Source organism: Olea europaea, unplaced genomic scaffold (assembly GCF_002742605.1).
Source record: "Olea europaea var. sylvestris unplaced genomic scaffold, O_europaea_v1 scaffold428, whole genome shotgun sequence".
In the NCBI taxonomy this organism is placed as follows: domain Eukaryota; kingdom Viridiplantae; phylum Streptophyta; class Magnoliopsida; order Lamiales; family Oleaceae; genus Olea; species Olea europaea.
The window spans coordinates 131512-153213 of record NW_019262587.1 but is presented as its reverse complement, the minus strand read 5'-3'; the positions used below and the strand labels follow the sequence as shown (position 1 = coordinate 153213).

General features: G+C 32.0%; 2 protein-coding genes across 3 annotated transcripts; one reads left to right on the top strand and one right to left on the bottom strand.

Moving 5' to 3' along the window:
* The first annotated feature begins 7629 nt into the window (after positions 1 to 7629).
* LOC111387831 lies at positions 7630 to 9049 on the top strand. The gene is made up of 2 exons (XM_023012428.1): positions 7630 to 7791; positions 8433 to 9049. The coding sequence occupies exons 1-2, from the start codon at positions 7789 to 7791 to the stop codon at positions 8883 to 8885; spliced, it is 456 nt and encodes a 151-aa protein (XP_022868196.1). The 5' UTR covers positions 7630 to 7788; the 3' UTR covers positions 8886 to 9049.
* A 4793-nt stretch (positions 9050 to 13842) lies between these two features.
* LOC111387820 (homeobox-leucine zipper protein ATHB-15-like) lies at positions 13843 to 21286 on the bottom strand. Of its 2 annotated transcripts, none has more exons than XM_023012413.1 (19): positions 20925 to 21286; positions 20330 to 20549; positions 19901 to 20060; positions 19152 to 19252; positions 18947 to 19037; positions 18338 to 18433; positions 18040 to 18153; positions 17869 to 17952; positions 17604 to 17759; positions 17445 to 17519; positions 17152 to 17258; positions 16810 to 17002; positions 16431 to 16616; positions 16227 to 16307; positions 15911 to 16045; positions 15508 to 15833; positions 15175 to 15280; positions 14683 to 14832; positions 13843 to 14192 (listed from the first exon to the last, which is right to left on the bottom strand). In XM_023012413.1, the coding sequence occupies exons 2-19, from the start codon at positions 20545 to 20547 to the stop codon at positions 14046 to 14048; spliced, it is 2526 nt and encodes an 841-aa protein (XP_022868181.1). In that variant the 5' UTR covers positions 20548 to 20549; positions 20925 to 21286; the 3' UTR covers positions 13843 to 14045. The 2 variants fall into 2 exon arrangements, with proteins under 2 accessions (XP_022868181.1, XP_022868182.1); XM_023012414.1 differs by having other exon boundaries at positions 20330 to 20519.
* Positions 21287 to 21702: the final 416 nt, after the last annotated feature.

Sequence of the window (21702 nt, the reverse complement as noted above, 5' to 3'; positions counted from 1 at the left end):
GTTTCAGGTCAATTATTTTTTTCGTAGCAAACTAAAGTAAGAATCTGAAATTAAATAAATTTCGTAATATCGTACAAACATAAACTTGTGTAATTGTTATCTTTAGATATTATAAACAATTGATTTATTATTGTGGTTGGTTATTTACTTGGTTAATTCAGTATCCTTTTTTTAGATATGATGATCACGAGGTCTTGTTGGGCATCATTATATTTTTTTTGGTCTTATATCTAGTTTAGTAGACTTGTATTGTAATGTTATTGTATTGTCATTAGCCTAAAAAAGTGAACAAAAATGAAAAAAACTATGTTTTAATTTATTATGATTTCACTTTGATTTAGTTGATATTTAAATTTATAGTAGATATATTTAGCTATATTTGAGCCATATTTTTTATATCATCATAATGAGAAAATTGACTGTTGGAGAGGAAGTTGGATCCCAAACATGAAATAGTAGGTCAACAAAGGTGGCTGAACTTGAGGGATCACGATCCAAATTTTCATTTTTTTGTCCCAAAAATTTGGTTCAAACAGAGGCTTCGTTTGGTTTAGATTTATTGCTAGTAAGATATAAATATATATTGAATTCAATGAATTAATGACGTAAAAGTAGATGAAAAAAAAAACATATGGCAAAACTGACGGTTTAAAACAGGACCAAACCGTTAGGTTTATGTTTGAGTTTTTTTCAAACCGTTCAAAATGGTTTGGTTTACGTTTGAGTTCTCAAACCGGTTTAAACGGTTTGGTTTGAAAATTTGTCAAAAATCGATAAAATCGGACCGCTTACACCCATACTGTCCATCACAGAGGGATTCCGATAATAATTTTAACAAAAGAAGAAAAATGTTATTTTATTTTCGTATCGTATCTTAAATGGAAAGACAAAGTTGCATTTTGAATAAATGCAACTTTTACACAACTCTTGTGAAATTGAGTAAAATTCTACAATAAATCTTCTTGGACGTGACCCCATCCAAACAGGGCGAAAATTCTAGGATCCAAATTATGGGATCGATAATTTATCCTTTGGTGACTTTGACGGCAAGTTATTTTCCCAAAGAAAAAATAAATACAATTAAATATAAAATATTAGAAATCGTGCTGAAGATATAAATAAAGAAATTCCCATATTTTGGAAAATTTCAACTTCTAGACAAAATGGTGAAACTAAGTAAAGCTAATAGATCAAGTTTTATAATTATCTATGAGAGTTTCACATACTTATTTGGTTTATAGAACAAAGAAATAAATTCAGCTTACACACAATGAGACATAGGGCTGGGTAAATCTCCCGAACCGAATTGATCGACCCGAACCTAATCGTTCTTGTCAAATTAAATACCCGAATGGGTATCTGAATTGAAAACTGATGAGTATGGTTCGGTTCTAGACCAAGAACCGAATCTTTCTAATTTTTTTTATATTGAGTAAATCAAATTATTTTAATTTTAATTTTTTCTAAACAAATTAACAAATTAACAATTTTTAAATCCAAATTTTTGGCCCAATAATTTGTTTCATTTCTAATTTTTTAATTTTTGGCCCCATTACCCATTTTATTGTTTCATTTCTTAATCCAACAAGATTCAATCCACTAAATAATTTTAAACACCTACACTAAAGTGCATAACGTTGTTTCGACTCTCGGAGCCTCATTGACATTTCAAAACATATACAATTGTCGGTCGATGCTGTGACCTCCGTCGACCGAAACTTTGACCGTAGCGATCACTTGAACAAGGTAGTCTACTAGTCTATGACATTTTAAAATCATTGAATGTATAATTAGTTGTGTTTATATAATGTTGTTATAAACGTTAAAAAATTTAATTATAGTACAGAACCGAATGGAACCGAACCCGAACGGTTTCATAATTATATTTGGACCCGACGGTTCCATTTACTAGATACCCGAAAATTTTGGTTCGGTTCGATTCTAAAGAGAACCAAACCGATCTGATCCGCGCCCACCCCTAATGAGACATGGAATGATTTTACAGACCCTATACTATAAAAAATTAAGAGTGATGCTTCAGAACCCGGGATAAAATCTCGAGTTCCGTTCCAGGGTCGAGGTGGCAGCTCCTTGACCCTGGATCTTCACACATGCGGGCCCCGCCCCTTTTACATCTGGCAGCACCTCGGCCCCTGGACTGAATCCCGAGATTTTATCTCGGGTGCTCCAGCTTTTTTGAAAAATTAAATTTCACCTACTAAAATATATATATATATATATATATATATATATATATATATATATATATATATATAATTAATAATTTTTTCCGTTCAATTAATTACAAATGAAATAACTCCGTTTACAGGTTCATAAATAAGTATAAAAGGAAGGATCCTATACTATTACAGAATCATATTACTGAGTAAATTAAATTTAAATTATTTATATCACAATACAAAAATATGAACATACTTCCATACGTTTAATAAGGAAAGAAAGGGAAATCTAGCTTTGTGCTCTTTCTCCATAAGTTTTTTTTCCATTTTACCTAACAAAATAGACCCATAGATATAAATGACCACATAAACCAAGAGTTGAAAGTAACATAGTAGTAAGATGGGCTCTTCTCTCACCGCTATATCTATTTACTTTTAGACATTAAAATCGTGTCTAGTATAAATTAAAATCTAATTTTAATCCCGTATTTTATGATAGCAACAACTTTCCGACAATACTTTGCATTAACTTTTATGAAAATTTACTAAAAATTTGATTTTAATCTACACCAAACATGTGCAAAATTTAGTTTCTTTATCATGGATGAAATTTGTGGCTCCAGTTGATTTGTGCAATTGTTGGGTATCAACTTGTATATAGAATGATTATGTACCACAATTCTCATAATCAGTCTTTTTCAGATGGTTAGAGGTTTGAGATAGAATAATTCTCACAATTAAAGTTAGTAAAAATAGTGTTACATTTAATAATTCAATTAGGGGTGGGCGCGGGTCGGAAGAACCGAATCAAACTTTTCGGGTATCTAGTAAATTGAACCGTCGGGTCCAAATATAATTATGGAACCGTTCGGGTTCGATTCGATTCGGTTCCATTCCGTTCCGTTCGATTCTGTACTATAATTAAATTTTTTAACATTTATAACAACGTTATATAAATACGATTAATGATACATTCAATGGTTTTGGAATGTCAGAGACTAGTAAACTACCTTGTTCAAATGATCGCTACGATCAAAGTTTCGGTTGGCGGAAGTCACATCTTCGATCGGAGGTCAGAGTGTCGGCCGACGATTGTATAGGTTTGGAATATTAGCGAGGCTACGAGAGTCGAGACAACGTTATACACTTTAGTGTAGGTGTTTAGGGTTATTTAGTGGATTTGATCTTGTTTGGCTAAGAAATGAAATAATAAAATGGGTAATTGGGCCAAAAATTAAAAAAAATTAGATATGAAACAAATTATTGGGCCAAAAATTTGGATTTAGAAATCATTAATTTGTTAATTTGCTTAGAAAAAAATTAAAATTAAAATAATTTGATTTCCTCAATATAAAAAAAATTAGAAAGATTCGGTTCTTCGGTTCTTGGTCTAAAACTGAGAACCGAATCGTATCCGTCGATTCTCAATTCAGATATCCGTTCGGGTATTTAATTTGACAAGAACCGTCGAGTTCGGTTCGATCGGTTCGGTTCGGGAGATTTGCCCATCCCTAAATTCGACACTACGAGATGACTGTTGATTTGCACAGCTCTTTCTTGATAATCAATGACGTAACAAACTTGTTAATTAAAATTGTTAATCGTGTTCATAGAAGGTCTTATATCTTTCTTTTCTATTTTAACCAAATTCTATTTAATTTAAGAAAATAAGCGATTGTGGATTTTAGATTCAAAGAGAAGGAGAATATCACATTTGGTTTTGATTGATTTAAAAAAAAATGAAAAAAAAAAAAGAAGCTTTTTCTTTTTCTAGAAAAGTAACATGAACGAAACGTTTTTTTTTGGTTTGATATCATTGAAGATATTCATCGTAAGATCTATATATGTTTTTACTTGCCATCTTTCAAACTCCATTGAAATACTTCTAGCATTGCTTTCTGATAGCAATGTGTTTACCAATTTTAACAGTTAAATTCACGAGTTGGAGATTATTAATCTAATGACATGCACAAGTTGTTTGATGGTTTCAAAAGTTGTCTGTCCTCTCTCCAACTTATCCTTCAAACAAGTTGTAATGGTAGGGTCAAGTCACATCAAGTGTAACTTTAACAATAATCACAATGCTTTAATACGTTTTCACGCCTCCCAACTGTAAATTTCTAGTTGTTTTTCCCCCCTTTATCATCATTTCACTGTGAATTTTTTACTTCTTCCCCCCATTTACATTTTGCAAATGTCGAGGGAAAAAAAAGTCATATCTTTGCACTATATATAAGCAAAAATTAGAAATTTTTGGAGTTTGACGACTTGACGCAGCGAAAGTTTATAGAAGAGAACAAAATCTCGAAAAATTTAAATTGTTAATTTAAATTTTGAAATATCAAATACCAAGAAAGAAAGAATAACTTTGAGAAAATTTTCAAAACTTTTTACTAAATTCAAATTCAATAATTTATATAAAGCTTACAACTTGTATTTAAAGTCATAAACAAAATCTGAATAATAATTGAACTCTTAGATAACGGCTATTCTAGATAATGATAAGGATTAAAGACAACGACTAACTTTTGTGCATTCTCGATTTTGTGAATTTTCTAAAAATTTACAAAAAATCAACTTCTTCAAACTACTGGTTCACTGAGTTTGAGCAAAACCCGATCAATTCAAATGGGACAATGAAGGTTCAATTGTGCATTGATCCAATTATGTTTATCGATCAAACCAGAGTTTGATTTATTGGGTTTCTGGTCAAAATAGATTGATTCGAGATTAATAACTATGTTGGACAGAATCAATAACCTACGAGTAGGCCAAGAAGGGTAAAGACTACCATGTTGAAAAATAGTATCGAATCCGATAGTTTTTCTCTCCAAATAAAGATAAAAATATTTTAAAATATAGAAAAAAATAATATATATATATATATATATATATATATATATAACTTTTATCAAATATTAAATGAATTATAATACAAATCTACAAATTTTAATTTACCTAAAGTTCCATTTTAATTATGTTGAATAACATAATTCATCACATGCTATGAATTAATATTACTAATTAAGAGCTTATAAGTAATATATTTCTTCAATTCTTGTGACAAAAAAATGATATTAATTTATTAAAATTTTATACCTCACACATTTCTATATGTCTATAAGATGTCAAACTTCAAAAGCACCTTTTTTTATAATCATTTACTACGATACTGTCGTTTCTCAATTAATGTGATATTTTTTCTAATATTTTCTTCTTTTCTTTTAAGACGAATTTTTCTAAAAGACGTACTTTATTAACGGTCCAATTCCAAAAAAAAAAAGGGATGTCGTTGGTTAAAACCAATTTAGCTTTAAAAGATTGTTCAATTCAATTAATTCTACAATTCTGATCGATCTTACTTGAGGGACTCAATCATTTAGACAAGTTTGGTGTGTTTTCTATACTTAATGTAAGGATTTTCAAGAACAAAAATTTTATAATATGTTGAAAAATTTAGTGTGATAATGATTCAACTTGAACAAGTTGCCAAATGTACATACTTCTTTAAGTTAATCTAACTAGCAACTAGGATTTTCTGAAAATGAGCTCTTCCATTGATAAGGCCATGCTATACTTCACATGATTCTCATATCTACATATATATGCAAATATGTTTGGCAAAACTCATAATTGTTTATAAGTTGGTCATAAGTCTTCATTAGGACCTTTATTTTTACATATTTCTAAGAACCTACGACTTATAATAGCGGTGGATCCAGGAGCTATGGACTTCCCAAATTTGGGGTTTGGTAATAAATTTATGATATTATTTTCAAATAGCAAGTTCAAAAGTGACAATGAGACATATAGACATCTCGCTCAACACATGATGACTAGAAGCATGCATAGAACTCATGAAGTTTAGTCTTTTAACCTTCAACGGGATTTATTTTTATTATTAATAAATAAAATGTACCACCTAGAGTGGTTTAATTAAAATAAAATATAAAAACATGGGCAGATTTAGGATTAATTAGCTGGGGGCTTGCAATTCTTTTAAAAATATATTTTATGGTAGAGCTGGACATGGTTCGATTTGATTTGATTCAATTTTAAAGAGAATCGTCGGGTATTTAGTAAGTGAAATCGTTTTGTCCAAATTTAATCATGAAAGTATAATAATTAATTTTTTTAGCATTTATAGTACCACTACATTAATCCAACTGATGATATTTACAATCTTAGCTTTTATAGCAACACTACATTAACTCTTACAAAATAACATAGTCCAATTTAAAAAATGTACAAATAACTTGGGCTCAATTAATTAGTTGTCAAATTTATTTTAAAAAATTACAATAATTTAGCTTATTTAAATAAAAAATTTTAAAAATTAGGGATAATTGATTTTTATTCGGTTCTTGGTTTAGAATAGAGAATCGAACTAAACACATCAATTCTCGATTTTAATACCTAGTCGAGTATTTAACTTAAGAAGAATATAATCGAATCGCTCGATTCGATCCGAATCCAATTCGGTTCAAGAGTTTTGTCTCATACGTGAGAAATAAATAGATAGATATTGGACAAAGTGAATCTTACCTTAAATATTATGCATATTTTATACAGTATGTAGCAATCTTTAGTTAGTTATTTTAAGTCCACCATTTTACAGTTTTTCATTTCAAAATATGTGTCTCATGGATGGTCGCTAGTTCTTTGAAACGATACCAAATATACCTTAACGATTGAGAAATATAGCTCGAAAATAACTAAAAAAAGATGAAGATCACGAATTAGATTTATCATAATCATCTTGCACAAGAATTTTATTGCAACCTCATCGTTTAGTGAATTTGCAAATTAAAAGACACGTGTGAGAAATTCAAATGATATCAAGAATAGTTCCTAAAGATCGAGAATTAAAATCCAAATTCCCACAAGCTAACTTGGTGACTAACTAGAATTTTTTAAAAAGAATTTGGGGGCTCTAGGTCACCCCGCTGAACCCTTAGATCTACCATAGCTTATAAGCATTTAAAAATTTAGCGAAGCAAACACACAAAAACAACAAAAAGAACTAAACTTTCTTCCTTGTAAATTTAGGGTTAGTTCCATCCAATTCTTTCCCCTTTCTAGTCGGTTCGTTACTAGACGTACGAGAATACATTAAGTAAATAGATCTTTAAGAATCCACGTGCAACTCACGAGTCTCCCAAGTCACTATATTCTATCCTTTCTGAACAAGAAGTTCCTTTTCCCCCAAGGATTCTAGTTTGAATCACGCAGTACCGATGTTACTAAATATCTGCTGCAAATTGCAGTATAAAGCCAAAGCCATTTGATATATCATTAAATGCAAATACAAGAAAGCAACCCTCATCTGTTTAATGCAGATACTTTAACCAGTAAAGCTGATCCTCATCATGAAAAGAAACTAACATACTGAAAGCAATGCATTCATATAGTCTACGTTTAATTAATTTGTCCATCAAGTTTTTTGAAAGCATAGATTCTTTCACAAGAGCTATAAGCACACAATTATCCTATATAAATACAGCATTTTATACAACACTTATATGGAATCGACTATCGAGCGTAACTTCGTGGATCGAGATATCATAGTTAGAGCATTCGAAGAAGAATTTCATCTCTTTCTAAAAACATGGTATGCAAAATTCTACTCAAGAATCCTTCTTCTCCTACTTGCACAATCCTATCTATGGGAAAACAGTACAAGGTTGGAATCCTAAGACTAATTAAAAGGTCTTAGGTTTAAATCCACTATTTATTTGTTCATGATCTTGTATATTTATACTCTACAATGTCATAGGAACATTAGGACATATTTTGTCGAACTCTGGTTGCAGTCACAACTTATAATGTAGACTTATAAATAGGTTGAAATAGTGATTCAACCTCAATGCAAGAGGTAAGAAAGAGAGATGTACGCCAAAATTAACACGGGTAATGCATTTCTTGTAGTATCCTATTTACATTAAGCCACTATTTGGCTCTCGTTTTAAAAATCATTTTTCTTCAAACTCATTTTCGATTACATATTTGATGAGATCCACAACTTTTATTAACTTTTCAACCATACGTTTCATTAATTTATATCAAAATCCACAAACAAATCTGATTTTTGACTAAACTAAAATGGGTTAAATTTTTCAGTAAATATAGCAATGGACAATATATGTAGCCGACCTTAAATGTAGTCGGCCTTAAATTTATTAGGAATTAAACTTGGTTTTTGGTTGGTATAAATGAGTTACTAACAAAATTGCTTCTTCTATTGTTTCGCAGAGTGGCCAGTTGCTGCGAAAGACTGTATCCGATGTTACAAGTGAAAAAAGCAAACTAGGCAAGGAATTGGAAACCATTGTTAAATTGGATGATGAACTTCTTCAAGCTGTTGAATGTGAATGCTGTGGCCTCAAAGAAGATTGCACAAAAGAATACATTACAAACATCAGGAATTCACGTTCTGAATGGGTTTGTGGGCTTTGTTCTGAAGCTGTTAAAGAAAGACTAAAGCATGAACCCATCATAACCATTGAAGAAGCTTTAAGCACACACACAATTTTCTGTCAAGAATTCAATTCTACCACAAGACTTAACCCTAAACTCTCCTTGACATGTGCTATGAAGGATATAGCCAAAAAAAGTTGTGAGAAGAGAAGAAATAATTTATCCTCATCAAAAATGATTATTAGAACTGTTAGTTGTGTTCCAAGGATTGATCTCAACATGAAATAATATTAGGGTTGATTCAAGATTTGTAGTCTATCACTTATAGATGACAATATGTAATAGATAATACGCAAAGATGCGAAGTTAATTATGGTGTTGAAACACTAAATTTTTAATTTAAATTGTTCACTCGATAGGTGATTTATGTATATTTATATCTAATCTTTTCATGTTCCATGTCAACAATTTGATGCCAATCAGTTGAAAGAGGTTCATGCCACAATTCAAGTGCAAACTTTGTGAAATTTAAATGGAAAAAAAAAGTGTTACAACCCTTTTCCGATTTTTTGGTGCATTTTCATGTATATGAGGAATTTGCATCAAAAGTTCTAATATCAAGTCAAATTTCTCCATAAAAGCTTAAGTTATTCGAAGGAATGACCAATGGGAGTATTCTCAACTAAGATTTTAATGAATTTTAAAGAATTATAAATTCTAATGAACTTCATAGATTTGAATAGATTCTTACAAATTTCACAAGAAACTCATCACATATGATAAAATTTCAAAAGATTTTCTTATATATATATTTTTAAACTTAAAATCCATCCAAATCTTCTTTTCAATCACACAATTTTTCATAAAATAATATTACACATAATAAAATTTTTTACATCTTTTTCAACCACACATTCTTCAAAAAATATTATTCAAAAAATTATAATTGCCACATAAGAGCCACATTGCCCCTATTCGAATGAGAACTAGCAAAACCCAAAGTTTTGTAAAATACTATATAATCATGTTCAATACAACCAAACATGTACTTTGAATTTTTATCTGCTTATGAATCATGCACTATGTGCTCGTAAATCGAAGTTATTAAGACAATTAACGAGATCTAATATGTTTAACTAATAATTATTAAATCAAGTGTATATATGGTGATACACACATATATTACTCACTTCATCCTATAAAGTTCATCTTGTTTTTCTTTTTCATCCTTATCAAATTATAGTCATGTTTTTTTATTTATGAGTGCAGTTAATATATTAGTTTCTTAATATACCCCTATTTAATGTGCTTAATTTGTTATCACAAATATAAATTAATTACCTTGAATATTGATTGCATTAATGGAGGGGTATATTAGAAAAAATTATAGTAAATCTATTTCAATTGTATTATCTAAATTTTCTTAATCTGTGTGGAAAAAAAGAAAAAGAAAAAGAAATAGGAATATCTTTATGGGATGGAGGAAGTATAAGATGTGGTTCTTATGATATATATATATATATATATATATATATATAGGGAAATGATCTAATAGATACCAATGCTTAGCTTATATTAAACACCGATGACATGTCACGATAATTAATTGGTAAATTATTAAATTCATGGACATACCATTAACTTATTCACCAATCAGATGGTGTGTCATGTCATCGGTACTTAACATAAGTTAAGCACTGGTGTCCATTAAGTCTTCATTAAATTTCATTACATTACATTTCATTTTTCTCTCTCTTTTTTTCAATCACATAATTTTTAATAAAATAATATTACACATAAGTCGAAAACTTTTCCTTCTTTTTTAACCACTCATTTTTCAAAATAATACTATTCTACCCATTTTCATTTCTAGAAAACGGGAGCTAAATCATTTCCAAATATATATATATATAATTGTGAGTCCTACAAAATATGTAAATAAAAATGATATCAAGTACCTTACAAATTTAAAAAATAAACTTTACCATATACACTATCTTCAGAATAAGAATTCTACACCACAAAGTCTTGTAAAGATAGTTCAACTTGTCATGTCCTATCTCAAAAAGTGGATGAACATGCACGGAATAAATTCGTTCGTTGATTCGAGATCAAGTGGGGTGTCGTCCTCAATCTTTTATACACTAGGACTAGGGTTCATGTTCTTTGTCAAGTGCATTATGGTCCCAAATTTCTTTATATATATCCCAAAACCTTTTGCATTCCTTTGCAGAAGTTAGTACAAGTTGATCAAATATGTAGCTCTCACACATGCAAAACAATGAGCTTTGGGGTTTGAAAGTCCAAATAATTAATAATGGACTGTCTTGCATGTGAATTTAATTATATTTTATTTAAAAGCTTTAAATGATGCAATTGGGGGTAGGCTTTGATGATTAAGGAGCTTATAATCTTAATTATAATTACGGTGGTTGATAAAATTCTAGGGGATCTTACATAAATAATTTGAATTTGAATTGATTAGTTGGTCCGATGTGATTTTGAAGGATAATCTTAATGTTAACGAAGTGAAATACTAACCCCATGTTTCAATTAAAACTCAAGTTTTGAGTAATTATTTGAGTAATTATAGTAGGATTGATTGGGAAGGTTATCTTATTTTTTCATGTAGAAACAAATTTCAAAGACTAACCAAAGCTACTTTGGAGCAAATTCCTCCATTTAAGGTTTCAACCCATTTTTGTTTCATTTCCGAGTTTTCAACCTTTTTTTTTTTTATCTTGAACCACTAGTCGTCAAAGGAGACGGACCCAAAGACAATTTATGCGTCTTAAGCTACTAAAGAAAGTTAGTTTCAAATTCAAAAATCACGCTCTTATTGGCTTCAAGAGTTGAGCATAAACAAGAAAATTGTGTGCTAAGACAATCTAGGGAGCACAGGTGACACTGGTGGTGGTTTGGTGGTGTGGTTGGGATTGGTATTGTATAAAGAGGGTTTGTGATCAATAAACTTGATGATTAGTGATCGTTAAATAAGTTGTGACCTATGAAATTTGTGATTTGTAACCTTGAAATAATACGCAACCTATTAATTTGATAATTTGTAACTAATGAATAAATTGTGATCTATAAAATTTGTGAACAAAAAATAAATTGTGACATACAAAATTTGTAATTTGAGACCAAAAAATAATACGTGATCAATTAATTTGATAACTTGCAACTGATATTATAAAAGTTGTGATTTGTGACCTAGAAATAATGGTTGATTTATTAATTTGATAATTTGTAACTGATAAATAAAGTGTAACTTATGAAATTTGTGGTCGAGAAATAAATTGTGACCTCTAAAATTTGTGATTTGTGACAAAAAAAAATGTATGGCACATTAATTTGATAATTTATGATTGATAAATAAGTAGTGACCTATAAGTGCATAATTATAACTGTAAATTGTATAATTATGACCTTAATATATTTAATTAATAAAATAAATTTAATTATTTATTTAATCGATAAATTTTAATTACAACATGATTTTTGAATGATTAAAACTAATTTCTTAAAAATGTAATTGTATATAGTAACCACCTTACTTATGTATTGTTCCCAATTAGGGTGGTTGACAAAAATCTAGGGATCTTACATTAATTATTTGAATTTGAATGATTTTGAAGGATAATCTTAATGTTGCCGAAGTGAAATACTAACACCATGTTTCGATTAAAACTCAAAGTCTTGAGTAAATATAATAGGCTTGATTTGGAAGGTTGATCTCACCTTTTCAAGTAGAAACAAATTTCAAAGAATAATCAAAGTTACTTTAGAGCAAATTCCTCCATTTAAAGTTTTCATTCCTGAGTTTTCAACCCTTTCAGTCTCGATATACTAGTCACCAAAGGAGATGGACCATAGAGAATTTATGCATCTTAAGCCGCTAAAGAAAGCTAGTTTCAAACTCAAAAAGGCCGCTTTCATTGACTTCAAGAGTTGAGGATAAACAAGAAAATTGTGCACTAAGACAATCTAGGAAGCACAAGGGACAGTGATGATGCTGGTAGTAGTTTTGGCGATGATGATGGTGTTGGTTGTGGTTGTGATGAGGTGCTTGTGGTATAGGCTATGACGGTAGTGGTGATGGTAAGGTGGCGCACGTGGTGATGGGGTTGGGATTGAGATTGTATAAAGAGGGTTTGTAATCAATAAATTTGATCATTTGTTATCATGAAATAAGTTCTGGCCTATAAAATTTACGATTTGTAACATAGAAATAATATATGACTTATTAATTTGATAATTTGTGATCGATAAATAAATAATGATATACAAAATTTAAAACCAAAAAATAAATTGTGACCTATGAAAATTATGATTTGAGACCAAACAATAATATGTAATTAATTAATTTGATAACATGTGATTGATATTATAAATTTTATTATTTGTGACCTAAAAATAACATGTAACTTATTAATTTGATAATTTATAATCGATAAATAAAGTGTGACCTATGAAATTTGTGATCGAGAAATAAATTATAACCTCTAAAATTTATGATTTGTAATAAAAAAAAATAATGTGTGATACATTAATTTGATAATTTGTGATCGATAAATAAATTGTGACCTATAAATGCGTAATTATAATTGTAAATTGTATAATTGTAACCTTAATATATTTAATTAATAAGATAAATTTATTTATTTAATAAAATTTAATTGCAACTTGATTTTTGGATGTTTAAAACTAATTTCATAAAAATGTAATTGTATATAGTAACCACCTTATTTATGTATTGTTCCTTAATTATATTTTATTTAAAAGCTTTAAATGATGCAATTGATGGTGGGCTTTGATGATTAATGAGCTCAAAATCTTAATTACAACTCGGGTGGTTGATAAAATTCTAGGGATCTTACATAAACAATTTGAATTTGACTCGATTAGTTGGACCGATGTGATCTTGAAGGATAATTACTAACCCCATGTTTCGATTAAAACTCAAGTTTTGAGTAAATATAATAGGATTGATTTGTAAGGTTGATCTTACCTTTTCAAGTAGAAACAAATTTCAAAGAATAATCAAAGCTACTTCGGAGCAAATTCCTCCATTTAAGGTTTCAACCCATGATTGTTTCATTTCCAGGTTTCCGACCCTTCTGGTCTCCACCTACTAATCGTCAAAGGTGACGAGCCAAAGACAATTTATGTGACTTAAGCTATTAAAGATAGCTAGTTTCAAATTCAAAACATTTTATAAAATTAATGAAGTACTAAAGAAAGCTAGTTTCAAATTCAAAACATTTTATAAAATTAATAGAGTCAAACTACTTTCAAACACCTGGTTTTCATCGACTTAAAGAGTTGAGGATAAACAAGAAAAATGTATGCTAAAACAATCTAGGGAGTACAGGCCAATTCATGACGGGGGGTCAAATGTGATGAATAATTTAGTTTTCCTTTGAATTCTAAAAATGATGCTTAAGATCAGACAAAAGACCAATTGATGAACACGAAGCATAGGCAGTGAGCATTTTCATCTTCGTCCAACACTTTCCACGCTACTGCTCTCTCGTAGGAGATCAGTCGACCCATACTCGACATTGCGATGCCACCTTGAAGGCAGGCGAAACCCTGCCAAAAGGATAAAACGAGACGATGACTTGAGTTGTTTAAAGAAATAAGCATTTGCATGGCCCAAAGAAAATAAATAGATAAATAAAAAGTAACGTTTCAAATTGACGACATCTTTAGGGTGAGCTAAGAGTTAACTACTTGCGATGCTCAAATGCAAGATCACATTCATTGACTGGTTAAACAAACCGGTTAATTCGGGTTTCATCTCAATTTAGCTATAACCAGACCAATTTCTGATTTTTCAGGCCAAACCAACCGGTGCGGATGAGGAACACCGGTTTTTTCAAAAACAAAGAAGGGAAAAGTTCTGCTCGGTCTACTGCACTTGCTCCTATTTACCTCTAGTAGAAACAAAAAATTATTTGCTATCTAGTAGATATTCGATAAAGGAAAGGAGTTAAGAAAATGGCAACATATTCAGAAATTAAACCTAACGGAATTTAATAGGTAGATTAATGAATAGTTAAATATATTCGAAGAATAATACCTGCTGCATAATCTGTGGAAGCTCGGCGAATAGTGCCTTTCTTCCATTGTCATTGAAAATCTTCTCCAGTGTAATGTCTTGAAGTGCCACTAAGGTAGTCTCGAGCATATCGAGTCCTACCTGATTTGCAAATGTGAAAACCGGTAATGCCTGTGTGAAACGTAGAAACTTTTATAATTCCACGAGCCTCGAGAAATTGTAAATCTATGAATGATGATTCTTGGTCTCAAAACAAAGAGAATAATATGAAACAATCACATTTTATAGGACTCACAACTCCTAGACATGAACACTGGTGCTCACAAAATTCATCGGAGCTTTGCATGCCAAGGGGTAAAAATAACTCCTTTTTGGACATTCTATTTTTAACAACAAATTATTGCAATATAACTTATAATAAGCAAGATAAAACGTAAAAAAAATTATATCATTCATCATCCTGATCAATGAGAAATGCCAAGATTTGCAAGGAAAGAAACGATCAAACGTCACCTTCAATGAGCAGCACAGCACAGCATCAGAATGATGCCACAGTGCTTTCACAATCGACTCACTTCCTTCGCTGCCGGGTTTGAGTAGCTCCACACCTAAGAAAAATCTGCAAAACCCAACGATAAGTTGATAAGGAAAATGAATTTATGACTAGAGAGTTCTTTAGACAGACATAACATTCTTCATTGGAATTACACAGATACAAATAAAAAGTAGAAAGTAGAAACACGGTAGCTCAAAATTTAAAACAAATAAAAAAGTAATACAAGTTTCAAATATTGACAGTGTGTCCAAAATGTAAGGCGAGAATTGTGGGTAGGATCAACCAATTACCTATAGCTTTGGCAAATCCACCGCGTAAGTGTCTGTGCTTCCGGCGTACCAGGTGGTGGCCGCAAACTAGCCTGAGGACCAAGATTAGATGGGGAGAGTGCCAATGCCACCCTCTGAACCGATGAAATGATACTACGAATATATTGTCTAGCCATAGCTGCTATATTTTCTTGAAGATGAATCTCAAATGCAAATTGAAAAGCTATTGTCATGACTGATTTTGCACTGCCTAAGTGCCTAGAATAATCACCAGACGCTCTGTTTCCTGCTTGTCCAACTTCGAGAGTTGATGCCAAGTCCAGTGTACGATTTGGACTAGAGGTATTCTACATTATTTTTTGATAGTATATCAGCCAAGACTCCTTCAATGTTAACCAATTATAGTGCATCAAACAACACTTACTGCTTTAGAATCAAGAGGAATTATGCGAAAACCAGACGGAAGAAGGGGAGCGTCATCAGATAAAGAAGCATCTATTGGCGCAAATATTAATTCTGCGCAGCTGCCGACAGCATTTTCGTCCACTCCACTGCAGACCTGATCAACCAATATTACGATGATTATTTACGACATACATGCATGGTAATGCCGGGTACAGTAAAAGGGAATGGTATAATTAGGCAACACAGTCCAGATTTACGATGACAAAAAATAAATGGATTAACAGCATAAATCAGCCCTAGATGCATGAATTTTCACTCAAAGACCTACAACTTACTTGCACAAAGAAGATGTCACTGGGCATAATCGTGTCTTCTCGAAAATGACTAACATTTTCCAGCCGAACCACTTCCATGAACTGTATTGAACGAACAAAAAAAAAGAAAGCATCATCAAACAGAAGAACTCACAGTCGATGTCAAATATCATGCAATGATATTCAGCTGACAATTATTCTAATATGTAAAACCAAGTTACTTGCCTCCTCGTGCTCAATAGTGTGAGCCAATGGAAGAATAGCCTGCCCACCAAAATATCCAGCTCGAGCCACAGGTAAACTACAAGGACCAGCCGTAAAAGCAGCAGATAAATAGGCATCGATTCCATTGTCAGCCCACTCTGATCGGTGTTCCCTCAGAAACCGTAAAAGTATAGCAGGAGGAACATTCTTGACAAAAGCAGAAATCGAAAAATGATAAGTTATGATATATGACCAAAAAGAATATCAAACATCCTAAAAAGTAAATGAATAATTCAAAAATTAAGTCTTCGAAGCATCGACCATTAATGTTGATCAGTGCAAGATTTAGCTGAAGACTAAGAGGATAATAATCAGATTTGTACGAAATTAAAATTCTTACTTGTAAAAGCATAGAAGCCTTAGCACAGAGCACTGAAGTGCTCATGGATGGTAATCCATTAGCATAAGTAAGATTTGGGCCCATCAATTTTCCAGGAGACGAGTTCACAAGAACCGCAACATCATCGATGCCATCACTTTCAATCATAGACCAAGACTCATCCGTGAACCCATTTACAGCTTCATTAAAACCTCTACAAAATAAGTAAACTTTCAAGTTTCAGTACGTAGGATAGAATTGGTTTTTGTTCAGAAATTCTCAAGAACTAACAAATATCACTAAAATGTAAATCACCCTAGACAGGTATAAGGCTAAGCTGAGCAAAAAAGGTTTTCCATTTACCGGCTCAATCTTTGAGCAAGAGCTCGCAAAGCGGCAGGTCTTCGACCCCAGCCAGTGACATTCGGTTGAGAAACTTCCAGGGAAATCTGCCTCAGCTGGCGCAAAGCCTGGATAAAAGATTTCTATCATTTTGGACACTAGATAGGTTGAAAATACTCCATATTTATTATTATTGGATAACGTTCCAAGACTCCAAGTTATGGACAAACAACGTCTACCAATAAGTTATATGCAGCATGAAAATCTAGGAAGAACTGTTCTTATTGGGGACAAATACAGAAACACGGTCCTACCGCTAACGTGGTCCTCTGAGCAAGCAATGTTGACGACTCATAGAGTGGACGCAACACTTCGGGTACACTCCAAGGCTGAATATACGAAATGTAGAAGTGTTAATGGATCGAACTCAAGGAACTGATCATCACATATAATTAGACGTTTGGCTAGCATACCTCTAAATCCATATGGTCAACTATATGAATAATGGAGCCACCCCCTTCACATGGTCTTATTAGGTATCCACTCGGAAGCATTTCTGCTCTCACAAAATCCTGCGCTGGTGGTATGCTAGGACCATTCTGAGTGTTATTCAGTGACCTTTCACATATCTATATGGATAAATATGTATCATATATTAATAATGCCTGAATCAAAAAAGAAATTTAGGGATTTCCCCTCTATTTTTTTGTTGTGCTTAAATAATTATTAAATGCTTACCACGAGGCTACCATCTTCCATAACAGACGTATAGCGAAGTAACCAGAAGTCACGAGCTGGTGCCAAAGTAGTGGGAGCATAGAGCTGAATCAAGTAATGAAATAACACTTAGTTAAAAGGTTGACCAGAGTGTGGACAACATATGACTGAGACAAAAAGATAAAATTCAACCTGCATGTATAGCAATTCAATGGTTCCACCATTTCCAGTAGATAACACATTGAGGACATCAAAAGCTCTGCAATCACGATACCATGAGAGACGATCTTTTAGAATTTCAGCAACCTGGATCAAAGGTCATAACTTAATATTATTTTGATACTGTAAACAAAATATAACAGAGACAAAAATACTAAAGGAACGATAGAACTTGTATAACTTTTATTTATTAGTACGCAGCCAAACGATTTAGAAAATAATATTAGAGAATCATGAAAATTTCGTTGAGTTCATATTATGACAAACTTACTCTTGTAGGTTCTAGAGACACAAGGCCGCATGCACGTGATGCTATGCCAGTGCAACAATGAGAAATAGTAATGATTCCTATGGAATCCGGACCAGGCTGCACATCAAAGGAACTAACAATTTGAGGATGACGGAATACGTGATTAATAATACAAAGCAAATCACCAAATATCAAGCTAGAATAAATTATCTTAAATAAGAAACAACTCTTTGTGTCTAAACAAATGGAACGTAGGAGAAACTGGAAAAGAATGAGATAAGAGAAATGCCCGAAAATTGGAAAGAAGACCAAAAACCATTTACAATTAGAATGAAGCAAAGAACATATGAGAAACTTCCACTTTTTTCCTTTTCCGTCTTCCCGGGTGAATAAGAATTGAGTTTTAAAAGCAGAAGAAAAAAATTGAAAAGGTGCATAATTTCGTCTAATTATGGGAAGGTGTATAGCAAAGTGCAGATGCATATAAACCTACACCTTTAATACACTTAACGATAAACGAAGCCATTTTCTTGATTCGTCAAGATTTTTCTAGCTCTTTTAATTTCTTCAAAAAAATTGATATAGTGAACGTTATTACTTTAAAAAACTGAAACCAAAGAATGTCATAACCTTCATCCCAGGCATTTGGACCCACTCCACAGCTGTTCCAGTGGCCTTTGATAGAAACTCTGTTAAGGTCTCTTCTGCAATGGACAAAAGTCTGAAAAAAATACAATAACAGTATGTTAATTTCTGAAAAAAATACAATAACAGTATGTTAATTACAGAAAAATAGAGTAGTAGACACAAAGAAAAAGAAAAATTCTCCACTAACCCTGCAGGACTTGCATCCCTGGGGGGATGATGAGAAGTCAAGTGTTGTTGGCCACTTGTGACCACCGATTCACAACTATTATCCCTGGTGGCAAGGGTTGCCTGCATCAAAAGGAAAAACAACCTATTAAGAAAACGAAATAAAGAATTTCTAGAACAAGCATTGAATAGTGTTAAGGCGCTTAATTTCCTATCTTCTGGTTGCAAAATGAGAACAAATTTTTTCTGTTAATTCAACAGAAGTTAAAGAACAAAAGAATATCCATTTCAAACCAAGAGTTTGGCTAAGCTTCAAAAAAATGTTTGAAGTTTCAACATATTTGGATATGTTACTTTTCTTGCTCTGAAATTAACTTTTACCTAAAGGTCAGAATGGCTTTTTTTTTTTTTTTTTTTTTTTTTAACTGTGATTGTTTTTTTTTTTTTTTTTTTTTTTCACCCATAAAGAAACTATTTATCCTAAATAAATTTACTTTTAAGCAAGAATCATTTTTCCTCACTCCGTTTGGTTTGTTGCTAGATCCACTCGAAGAAAGCAACAAACAGTAACCTATAAATGACTATTTAGATTTCTCCTAATTCACAAAAGCCTTGCGAGTCTATTATTTCCTTTCCCGTTATTTTCTTTACAGCCAAAAAGATTAATTTAAATACTTCCTACTGCGATGCCACAACGTTTATACAAAGGATTACATGCGGGAAATATTGAAACCATATTTCCAGCAATCGAAAGGAAAGAAATTTTCTTACATTTTGTGTGTGTTGGCGGAAATAGCTATTCTCGTATACTAAGTGTGAAACTTGCTTCTGCAACCTATCATTCTCCTCCATCAACAGCTTATTCATTGCAGTCAACTTCCTATTCACAGCTTGAAGCCGTGATGACTCTTTTCTCTGCTTTTCCCGGCATCTGGATTAAAGAAAAAATTGTGAATAAATCGCCAAAATTAATGATGTGATCCATAAAATTATGGTTAATCACCAACTACAAATAACTCCCACATTGGAACAAAAGTAAAATCACTATAAATAAAGCAAGCACGAATCTTTCAAGAGCGTTTCATTATCAACATGAAGATATTGTAAGATTAGGCTCAACATAGTCGAACGCGAATAAGACATAACTAGTATGATTAAGTTTAACATAATTGAACGCGATTAAGACATAAAATTTTATACCTTCGGTTCTGAAACCAAACTTTTATCTGCTTGGGCTCGATGTTCGAAAGGATAGGGCACTCCCGGATCAACTGCTGCCGGCGCAATGAACTCGGCTTAGGACATTCATGGTACACCCTTTCCAAAGCCTCAACCTGCTCAGGAGTATACCTCACGTACTTTCCATTATCCATCACCATTTTGCCACCGTCTTTACAGGCCGAAGTCACCGCCATCATCACTTCAAGGAATCAAGATTCACTCAAGAAAATTTGGAAAAAAAAAGAAAAAAGACTTCTTTTTTCCTTCTTGCTTTACATGAACATTCCAAAATCACCAAAATCCGGATTTCTAATACTAAATCAAGATATTTTTTTGTTTAGTCTTTGTCTTTAGCAAGAAATGAAACCAATCTTGAGTTTTTCTTAAAATTCTTCATCTGCTGATATTTCAAGAAAAGTAAACAAATTTTCCTCTCAGAGTCTCAGATAATCATAAACCCATAAGATCATGTAGCTCTAAGTTAAAAAGTGTGTAGTATAAATGGGTATGTCGTGTAAAAAATTGAGAAATCTGAAGAAAACCCAGACACTAATATATGCATACATGTGTGTACCTGTTACGTTGGTCGGAGGCAAAAGTTGTCGACTTGTTCCTTCAAAAGAACGCAGCGTCAAGCACTAAAAACTGATCTTCCATTATCGGATCACGCAGAGTTGTACCGTTCCAATACACCGAATTTTTCCCAAGAAAACTCCCCCAAAACAATACCGTTTTCTATATGTATTCAAACTCGACAGGCTGCAAAATTATTCGACTATATGTGATTAAATAATGTATATGTATAGGTTGAAGTGAAAGAGAATAGATAGATTGATAGGCGCGTGTTTGTGTGCTTAGGATGAAAGGGAAAAGAGGGGACATAAATCAGGAGTGGGAGACCATTTTTAAGAGTATATCAGTCGGATGTTCTGCTGTTTGCTTTTTTTTGCTTTTGCTTTTGGTTTTCGTTTTGTTTATTGTTTTCTATGTATAATCCGTCCATTTTAAAAGATTTACCTTCGTTTTTTAATCTCTCATCATTGAAGGCGTGTTTGTAGGATAACATGGAAGATCTTTTTTATTTTTCGTCTTTCATATTGTTCAAAATTTTCTAATTTAAAGTTATTTGAGCTTGAGTGCTTGAATTTTTATTTCTTTAATAATGTTCATTACATCGACTAAAATAATGACACCAAAATCCAACTATCACACATTGACAATTTAGCTCATGTTGAAAAATGTCCTAAACGTAACACTATAATTTACCCAAAAAAGGACACAATTGTAGGCAAATACTGTGTTGTCATGTAGGTCGATCAACATTGTACCGCTTAAGGAATCACGTCAATCAG

Excerpts from the sequence above, each read along its gene's own strand:
- LOC111387820 (XM_023012413.1), bottom strand. The coding sequence starts at position 20,547 with ATGATGGCGGTGACTTCGGCCTGTAAAGACGGTGGCAAAATGGTGATG. Across the intron at positions 16,046-16,226 it reads GTGACATCTTCTTTGTGCAA|GTCTGCAGTGGAGTGGACGA; the intron begins GTAAGTTGTAGG and ends TTGGTTGATCAG. Across the intron at positions 15,281-15,507 it reads TGGATTTGCCAAAGCTATAG|ATTTTTCTTAGGTGTGGAGC; the intron begins GTAATTGGTTGA and ends TGGGTTTTGCAG.